This window comes from Natrix helvetica (genome assembly GCF_964273705.1).
Source record: "Natrix helvetica genome assembly, chromosome: 1".
NCBI lineage: Eukaryota > Metazoa > Chordata > Lepidosauria > Squamata > Natricidae > Natrix > Natrix helvetica.
Window position 1 is genome coordinate 67,254,148 of NC_138548.1, and position 10,439 is coordinate 67,264,586.

A 10,439-nucleotide genomic window follows, 5' to 3' on the forward strand; every position below is an offset into this window, starting at 1 on the left:
CTTCATTACACAATGGAACTAGTAAAAGTAAGCCGAAAGATAAACAAATGCCAACGTAAATGCAGTTTTATTTCAGTTAAATTGTAAATACTTTACTTGATGAAGCAGTCCAGGCACTACAGGAGAAATTTTTACTACATTTAAGATGCTAACAACTGAGATCTAAGTGGGAAAGCATTATAATATCAAATTTAATGTAGAGAAGGGATTTTAGTGAAATCAAGATAATTTTATGAAGATTGTTAGACAATGTGCTAGCTATCAAATCTGTTATTCCTAGATAACAAACACTAGATGCCTAGTATGGTATATATAAAACCAGCAACTTTGCAAGCTTCACACTATGAGCTATGGAATATAGCATACTATTTTGACTGTACAACTGATTACATCTCTTTGTATATTTTACACAGTATGATCACTGGAAAATAGTATAGTCTTGTAGCTACCTACTTCTCAATAATCCTACTGAAAAATATTACTTTTAAGCAATCCTCCTTCTCGCCAAAGGTTTGTAATGATTGTACTGTAATGATATAGTAAATAGAACTGCAACTGTGAACTGCTTCACAGAATCTGTATGAAGCAGAATCCATATAAGTACACAGTTATGTTTGTTAATTTGTTCTCAGTCCTAAAAATAATAAAGTATAAGGACATTAAGACCTGATCTTACATTCCTGGCAAGTCTAACATTCCACAAATTTGTGGTTCATTGGAGATAAAGCCTTTTGAAGGAATTGCTGTTTGTGTCTTTAAAAAAAATCTAGAAATCAAAGCTGAGCAACTACAACAAACATATATGAACTACATGTTATCTATTTTAACATAATATTGTTTATTGGATACTAGGAAAATTCAGCCATCCCTAAAATATTGTACATGGCATATTTCTCATTCTGATGTGGCATCAATATATTGTTCACATTTGCCTTAAGTTTTTGCAGACTTTTGTGCACAGAACATATTTAGCTTCAGTTCAAATGTGAAAATAGTTTTATGTATGAAATATAAATATAAAATCTCCTTCAAGTTAAGCCCTACTCTGAGTAACTTCATGAACACAGAAAATATGGAATTGTCTTGCCAAAAAATATGAGTTTGTCATTGCCTTCCTGAATTTTCCCTCTGCTTGGTCTAAGTTATAGTTTCTGGGTGGTCTCTCATCCATGTACTAAACAAATTTGACCCTATCTAGTTTTTTGAGATCAGCCAAGGTTGATTAGGTTCTGTGATAAAGGTGTGAAAATCTACAAGAATTCCTGAATGTATATATACTTAAATAAGAGTTTAAGCAATCAGTGTTGGCTCTCTGTCTGTTTTCAAAAACATTTTAAAATTCTCATTTTTGTAAATGAGCGTGACTTGAGCATCTTTAATACAAACTAACAAATACTTTGTCAACTGATCTTCAAAGTACATTCCTAGAAAGTCACTATCTCTTGCTTTAATCATCCAATATAAATCTAGAAAACCCTGCTTTACAGGTCTAGTGTAAAGTATTTTAAAGATTTAGAAACTGTTCTGTGGATTATTATAAAGAAAAATAGTGTGAATGAATCTATTCCAAATATTCATTTACATAACTGGAATATATATACTGGCATAGTCAAGGCAGAACAAGAATAAAAATCTCCTGCTATCAGTCTTTACTTCCATTTTGAAAGATCTCAGCTATGAATTAGGTATAGGCCATTTTCTATTATCCTTTTCTCAGATCATTAACAAATGTAATAAAACAAGTTGTAATGCTATCAATATTATACGAAAAATCCCTTGAAATAGGACTTCCATGAAAGTGTGTGTGTGTGTGTGTGTGTGTGTGTGTGTGTGTGTATGTAAAATTGTTAACTACTTGTAAAGAATATAAAAAATACATTTAAAACTATATGAATAATGGTTAACTGAAGTCAAGGTTGAGGAATCTTGAGTTCATATATATGCATACATGTGACAGTGATAAATTGCATTCCTAAGAAGCACAAGTCAACAATGTCTACAGTAGTATTTTATCCGGTTTATTTCAGTTATAGCACATTTCCACACATCTACAACTAACACTTTGAGTGCAATAAAAATATATGAGAGTATTAAAAATTCAAACCGTAATTATGAAGTTTATATTTACTAACTATGCCACAGCATACATCAAATATAGCAATTTTCCGTAACTAACAGTATCCTAGCCTTTGACTAGCAAAGTTCCTAAACAACCTATTCTTACTGTATTATAGAAGAATTAACAGTAATCAACAGTACCATAAAATAACATTACGTATGTGCATTTTATTGTTATCAACATTAGAAAGACTCTGCCTTTTTGCATAAAAGCTAATATTTTTGCCAAAATGAAGCCTTTTCTTATCACAAACTAAATTATTTTTTCAGCAATGTATCAATCTACAAAGAGACAAATAATATTTGAACACAGGAATCTCATTCTGATTAGCTCCTCTGACATTTCCTTAGTTTGAGCTATACCATAGTATATAACTTTCAACCACGTTAGGACCCAGTAAACTGCTACTACAGTTACTATATTGCAGTTTATCTAGAACCATGAACAGAACAGAAAATAGAAATATTGGAATGTCAATTATTTTTCACAGTCTTTTGCATAAAAGGGGCTTTGGCCCAGAACAAATTAAAACATCTTTAAAGCTATAAATTCATAGTCATTCAGGTGAAATACTTAAGTATTTCAAAAGTAAATACAGCTATAAGAAAGACCAAAACAATGGTCAGGAGTTAATACATAGAAAACACCATGCCATCTTGTGTCCTTAAGTGGTTTATCATAACACCTGCACCACCCTTCACCAAATGAGACTTAGCCGTAGGCTGTATTTAAATATGCATATCAAAGCAAGCAAAAAATAAATCTTGAATAGCAAATTAAAGAAATGCTCATGTTTATCCATTATAATTGTCAGGTAAAAATCCACAAATAAACAAGTTTATTCTAGATTTTTATATGCTTATTAAAATTTCAAAATTCATTATTACTGATTATTAATAAAGTATTACACTTTATATTAATATGCATGCATGTATGTATGAATGTGTACATTATTCTTATTATCTGTATCTTTATCAAATGTATCCTTAGGGTGATGTTAACATACATATCTAATAAGGCACAATTCCCAAATGCACCTCAGTGATATAACTATTAATTTCCCAATTGGTGTTCTGGTTCCACAAATTATTAGTTCCTTCAAAAAAAAAAGGATCAGGGTGCTAAAGTAAGAATAGTAGAATCCAAATGTCTAGAGCCCAATGCCCTATTATTTACATAGGCTTTAAATAATTATAACTATGAAAGTGATAAACCCTGACAGGTTTAGGATAGGTTAACATATTTGCCTAAATTTGCTCTTTTACTATTGGAAGGTTGGAAAATATTGTTTTCTATGAAGATGGTTATATTATAAAATGTGAGTCCCCTGAAACTTCATTTTATCACTGTAGTTGAATTTAAATATTTTAACAGAGCACTTCAAATTGGCTTGAGCACTCACCATCTGCTCGCGCCCTAAACAGTATAGTTTATGTAATCTCCTTTAATATAAACAACAGCAAGTTCCATTTCTACACGTCCACTTAAAACAAACTTGCACTAAAAATGTTCTGGGAAGACATGCAATATTACACACACACACACACACACACACACACACACACACACACACATATTTGGCTCTTTCAGGGTGCCTGCCATTTCAGGTCTAATGATCCCATAGTTATGTATGCCCTGATTTTAGTTTTAAATAATAAATATTTTTGAAACTATGATATTGCTTCATAGGCCTTAATAGCTATAAATGACATAACAGAACTTTGAGGAAACATTCAGTGTTTCCTTGCTTATATGCTTTGATAGCAATAATTATAAAATGTCATGAAATCTCCACATGGGGATTTCCAAAGAAACAAAACAATTATATTTATTTAAATATAGAAATGGTCTGTAACAAATTAATATTTTTCTGTTGTTATTAAGTATTGTCAACAAATATAAAATAAAAGCAAATATTTAACAATCCGCCATCATATTTTGAAAAGAAAAAGAAAACAAGTAGAAAATATTCTTTATTTTGTATCTATTTTTCATAGCAGACTAAAACTTATTATAGATTCTTGTACATAGCACAGGAATTCCTTCATCAAGTTAGAATAATGTTCCTTCTATGTTATTCTTAGTTTCTACCGCTTGTTTTATGAAGTTATTTACAATGCCTATGTAAACTCTCCTCTCTACACTCTTAGAAATAAGGTATTATTCATACTTGAACACTATGTATCTATTTATACATTTCTAAAGTAAATATACTTATTAACGTACATAACAGGTTTTCATAAGCATTTCTATAAAGCATAACAGCTCATGTAAAATGCCATTCCCAGACATATTTGTGCATATTCAACAAAAACAACTCACTGAGCTACTACTAAAGTGTTAAAACCAACAGCTAATGTGTAGTTACTCAGTCATAATTATTTGCAGCTTCTAAAAGGTTTTGTAAATAATTGACATCTCAAGATTATTTAAATTTATTATGAAGCTTCAGCCACTTGGCATCATGTGCAAATTTCAGTGATAAGTTGCAATAGAGAAAGTAGTGCTATTATTTATAACTTTGGTTCAAATTAGTACACAATAGCTAATAATTCTGCCTGAATAAAGTATGGAAGAAATCCCATTTTTAAATAACTGAATAATTTAAATTGGGTTTTTTTGTTACACAGGGTCATACAGCAGAAAATATTGCCTATTTTTACTAGACAGTTTGTCAACTCTTCAATTTGTCAATGTTGTAAACTTTACAAGACTGAACTTACACTTCTCAGTAATAAAATATAAAGTAATATTCTTCCATCAGAAACTTAGATTTAAACAATACCTCTGTAACAGGTAACAGAGGTGAATTTAAAGTAAACAATTCCAATACACAGGTAATGTTAAGAAAATCCTTAATTAATAACAGTCCAGGAGTTTACTAAATGGGTAAGAGCCATTACAAATTATTGAAAAGACTTACATGGTCAGCTAAATTTGTGGATGATCCTGAGAGTTCTTCATGGTCAGATTTGGAGCTGCCATCTCTTTCATCAATAACTAGGTCTATGGGCATTTTGCCTTTAAGACAGCTAATGTACCGATGACAGAAATTATCACACAATTCGTGAACCTGAATGTAACATTTAAATAAAGAAAGAGAAAAAAGAGGTGCATTTTTAAAAGAGGGAGAAAGCAAAATTTCTAGAGTGCAACTTGATCCCCCCCCCCCCATTAAAACAAAAAGCACTGTGATCTACTATTCCAAGAGTAACTCTAATTAAGAGGCATATAGTTGAAGCAAGGAAACAATAGAGAAATTGTTGCAGCATATATTATTCCCCAGAGACTTGCTTGAGCAACAAGTTGGGGATGCACAGCTATTAAACGTTAGCCTATTCTATAGATAGAAGAAAATCCGATTTGAGGATATTATCAGAAGTACTGAGATCTGGATAAATAAAACATAAAAACATAGGGAGTTCTGCCAAGAAAAATGAAGGAAAGGAGGTAGGAAGAGAACAGTGTATATATTCTGAAATCTCTGGATGAGTAAGAAGAGATTTTTAGTATAAAATAATTTTCTTGTAGCATTTAGCCTTTTCATGTGATCATAAAATGTTGAGAACAGGGAGTCTATAATCATACTGAAAGGTAAGTTGCTTAAAATATTATCTTTGGTTCAAATAATTTGCAAGAAGAAACCAAGACAGAGAAGAAAAGGACATAGCAGATACTTGAAAGAAGGTAGGAAAGAATGGAGGGGGGGAAAGGGGGGGTAGAAAAAAAGAAAAAGAGCCATGCACTTTTGGTTTAGTGTCAGGATGTGCTTTGTACCAGTTACAGTGTCCTTTTGAATTTCCCGAAGGGTTGTAGGAGGCCAAGAGGAGAAAAAGGAAAAGAAAAAGAGGGAGTGCCCCCTTGCTCTTACCTTTTCTAATTCCAAAAGGTGAAACCTTAAGACTTGTATCGCTTGTATCATCTGAAAGAAAACAGGGAACAGAGGAATTGTCATATAAGGGAGAGAAGGAGGCAAGTCAAGGAGTGGGGGATTGTCAGGGCACGCTCTCATTATCCAGGATTTTAGCTCTTTGGACACGCTTGGGCAATTTTGATCATCAACTTTAACCTAAAGCACTTGATTTTTTTTTTTAAAAACCCATCAAATCACACATAAACACACACACACTTAAAGAAAAACAGTGATAAGTGGTTTGCCAAGATGTCATCCCCTGTGGTTTTTTAAAGTCTGCAAAGCAACCAAGTGCTAAACATCCTCTCACCAATCCATCCGTTTTTTTTAAAGAAAAAACAAAGAAGGCAAGGTGAAATGGCTTCAAATGAATGATCTGCCTTCACCTCTTTTTTTTCAAATGGATTTCTAGTACTTTTAATATTAAAATTTGACAAATTATCAAAATAATCATACTCAGCAGCTTCAAACTCTTTTCTGAAGCCATTATTTCCTGCTCTTTTGCTTCTCGGGGCTTAAACCCAGCTTTGCAACACATAGCAGCTCAAGTATCTGTTGTCCTCCCCTTTCTATGTCAAGAATTCGAGTTCCTTGAAGCCCCTGGGTAAGAATAATTTCTTTTTCTTTCAGATTCTTGGCACCTCTACAAACATTTCTCCAAGGCCCTCTTTGTATTAATTATTTTATTTTAACCAAGGCTAAGCACGTGGGGTCTCCCAGAGCATAAGAGGTCAAAATGAAAACAGATAGGAAGAACCTTACCAAATTATCCAATTCTGGATTTGAAGAAAAAAGTGGTTTTTCTGCCCGAACCTATATGGGAGGGGGGAGGGAGGAAGAATGAGTAGGAATCAGTGTGTATTTCAGCTACCTTAAAAACTCCCTATTTGTTTGGCCTATGCCCCCACCCCACCTCACAGTCTAATTGTAACAGAACAAAACATGAAGTAATTCCAAGTTCTTTTCAATGCCAAAGAGACATTTGGAAACTTAGGCCACTCAGGGCCACCACCATTCCTCCTGTCCCACACAAGCTTCCTTCTCGCCCAGTTCACAATTTCAACCGAGGGAGGGCTGAGGAATGGGCCTAACAGCCCTCGAATTTATCTCCCCACCCAATCCCCTTTTAACAATGCCCCCTTCCTGTAAGTTAAGGGAATCCTAGAAGTCTCCCAGCAGACCTTTCTAGCAGCCAGAAGGGAAGGGGGAAATGGGGATGATAGAGAGGTGGTTGAGCAGAAGGGAAAGGCACCCAGACCCAGATTGGCCGGAACATTTTCGCTCAGACGCTCCAAAGCGCCCTAAGAGCAAGCGCCGCCCTCCCCTTTCCCCAAGGCCTGAGGAACAGCAGGCCTCGTCGCGCGGGCCTTCTGAGAGGGGGGGAGCCTTCTGAGGGGAGGGGGGTGCCTTTGGCTTGAGGTGTCGTGCGCTCAAGGTGGGATTGGGGGGGGGGAAGGGGCGGGGAAAAGCGGGGAGGGAAAGAGTTTCGACCTGTTTGGCGAAGACGGCGATGTCCTCGTTGAAGGAGTCGGAGGAGCAGACGTCTCCGCCGGCCACTCCGGGCTCTCGGGGAGTGCAGGTGGCGAGCTCGCACTTTTCAAAGACCAGAGCTAACAGAGGGAACAACGGGTGCCTGCCGGGCGACGACATACAAAGAGAAAAGGAGGGGAGAACGACATTAAGAGAGAGAGAAAAACGAGAGAGCGGAAAAAAGGGGAAATCTAATCAACAAGTTTCCTCAAAAAGAAAAGAAACATAACGTATCTCTCCACGCGCGACCTTAACGTCCCTCAGCCTTCCCATAACTAAAGGAAGGGACAATAGGGAGCCAAAAGTAATACCTCACATGCAGACGCCTCCCCACAAAAATCCTGGGTCAGAACCGAACTCCACAAACCCATGTGCGCCAACAAATAACAATTACCCAGCCCCAGATTGAGCAGTGAAAGTCCCGCAGCTTTTAAACCTAACAAGGAAACGAGCAGAGCCCTGGTCCCGAAGACACGATAGTACCAAACGCGGGAAGCCTTGATTTTTTACCCAAAGTCTGAAGTCGTTTCTAATTTTGGTGAGAAGTAATAAGAGCCACGCTATCTGGGAAGGAAAGGAGACGAGAAAGAAGAGGATCCCAGGGCGGTAGAGACTGAAGAAATGGGTCCAGATTAAATATCGACTACCCCGCCATAAAAAAGAAGAAGACTGAATAAATTCCTCCCCATTGTCCGGCCAGATACTGCCTGAGGATCAGGGTCTAACTGGGCGATACGTTAAACCAGTAAATCCTTTTCCTAAATCTTTCCTCCTAGTGTTAATTGTGTCACAAGGGCTGTTATTGCATGCTTTAAAGAAGGAAAGAAAAATGTCACCTAAATAAAACTTTACTGAGAAGAATACATTTCCCCAATCTTCCCATACCACCACCCCGATTTGTTTTCAAGGACTAACCCACATTTTACTTTGATTAATTCTGCATTTACAGAGCAACATCTAAATAAATAAACAGCACAACCTCCGCTGATTTCAGTAGAATTTGCATGTGTGTAAATGAGCCTGGGGAAACCTGGCTTCCTTTTCATTTCTAAGAGCAGGGAAACAATAAATATTTTAAAAAGCTCTTAAGGAACTGTCTTAAAGATTGGGGTGTCCGAAGAATGGAGCAGTTTAGCCACACTGCTTTCACTAAAATCTAAACGCACTTCCAGCGCGTCAAAATAACACGCCCGTCAATCCCTGCATCCTCCGTGGGATTTCTTGGCTGAACTTTCCCATATATTTGTGCCGTTTTTAACTTTATCGACCTAAAATGTTATTACCTACAGAAGTGCAGAAGGGGATCTATCGTGATCTATATTGATCTATAGTGACAATTACACGTGTCCTCTAGATTTCAGGAAGAAAACCCGAGTAGGATTTTAGAAAGGAGAGATTGTTTAAAAAGCATTTTACAGTTCTCTGCAAAAATCTTGTGCCTACTGCACTCTTTGTGCAGGACGGTTATTCCTCTGCCCTCTTTTCTGAAAGAGACGATCTCTTCGGCCCTTTGCACCTACACACACACACACACACACACACACACACCGAAATACAAATATGCTACAAGGAGCGGGCCACTGCGCCTGGCTTGCCTTGCTTTGTACCTACCCATAGATTGCATCCTTGTCCCGCTTCAAGGCGTCATTGACAGCCGATCCCATGCTGGCCGGCATGACATTGGGGTGCGGGGCATGGGCTCCATAATGCTGGCTGGCATGCAGTGGCGGCCCGTGGTTCAAATGGTGTACTGGGGGGATCGGCCTGGGGGCGTGAGGGTCTCCATACATGGAAGCAGGTACCCCTACTCCGTCCATCCCGCCGTAATGAGGCAGCTCATCGTACTGTCAAAAAGAAAATGGGCCAGAAAAGGAAGGAAATAGAACCAGAAGAAGAGAGAGAGGAAAGCGAGAAAGAAAAAGAAAGGGGGTGAAAAGGGGAAGAAATAAACAAAAACAAAACAAAACAAAAACAACAGAAGTCAGAAGAGAGTAAAGCACCAGGCAAGTCAGACAAAACAGAGCAAAACTACAAACCAGGACCAGCCACAACAGAGAGGAAAGCGATACAAACTGAAATGAAAATCAAAAGTGCAGTCGACAGAGCTGGGAGGGGGGGGCAAGGGAAGAAGGGGGCAAGGAATGTGTGTGTGTGGGAGAGAGCCGGTTGTGGGGAAAGCTCTATCGAGGGCAAAATACGGGAAGGGGAAGTGTGAAAGGGAAGGAGGAAACCGTCTACGAACTAGAGGAGACGGGGCCACAGATAAACGAACACCCCACCGGTGACCAGATGAATGCTACGGAGTTGGAAGGGTAAACAAGGCTGAGAAGGGAGAGAAGAGCGCGAGAGAAAGAGAGCAAATAATCTGAAAGTTACCAGAAACATTATTTAGTCGCAATTCCCCCTTGTCCTTGTCAAAATCAGAGATAAACCAAGCAGCAAATGTAGCTGTATTTCCCAGGCAGCGGCAGCAACAGCCACAGCAGCAGAAGCGGTGGCGGCGGCGGCAGCAGCAGGCAAACCTTCCCCCCTGTAAACCGCGCGCCACTGAGCAGTTAGAGAGGAGCAGGGAAATCGCGCTGCTGGGGAAAAAGCTACAGAGGAAAGAAGCGTGGAACAATTGCACACGCACGCACGCACACACACACACACACACACAGACAGAGGGAGACAGACACACGCAGAGAGAGAGAGAGGGAGAGAGAGAAAGAGAGGGAAAGAAAGAGACATAGAGGCACACGCACACACAAAATCGGTGAATAATTTTTGCTGCTATTTGTTTTGTTTCTCTAAACAGTGGCCGCCATGAGCAGCAGCAACGGGGAAAGAGCAAATCCGACAGGTCCCTCTTAAGAAAGGATTTATACGTAAGGTAAG

At 38.0% G+C, this 10,439-nt stretch overlaps 1 protein-coding gene across 8 annotated transcripts in view; it reads right to left on the bottom strand.

Annotated features, from left to right (window-relative positions):
- MEIS2 (Meis homeobox 2) overlaps window positions 1-10,439 on the bottom strand; it is a 234,730-nt gene that overhangs the window by 221,894 nt on the left and 2,397 nt on the right. For 5 of the 8 annotated variants that reach the window (XM_081955711.1, XM_081955712.1, XM_081955713.1 and 2 more), the window contains exons 2-6: window positions 9,174-9,406; window positions 7,524-7,665; window positions 6,795-6,845; window positions 5,991-6,041; window positions 5,043-5,192 (exon numbers count right to left, since the gene is read on the bottom strand). In XM_081955711.1, the coding sequence (XP_081811837.1) occupies window positions 5,043-5,192; window positions 5,991-6,041; window positions 6,795-6,845; window positions 7,524-7,665; window positions 9,174-9,379 (600 nt within the window). In that variant the 5' untranslated portion in view covers window positions 9,380-9,406. Of the gene's footprint in view, window positions 1-5,042; window positions 5,193-5,990; window positions 6,042-6,794; window positions 6,846-7,523; window positions 7,666-9,173; window positions 9,668-9,938; window positions 10,438-10,439 lie in introns of those variants that run through there. The other 3 variants (XM_081955707.1, XM_081955710.1, XM_081955708.1) reach the window with 3 other exon arrangements.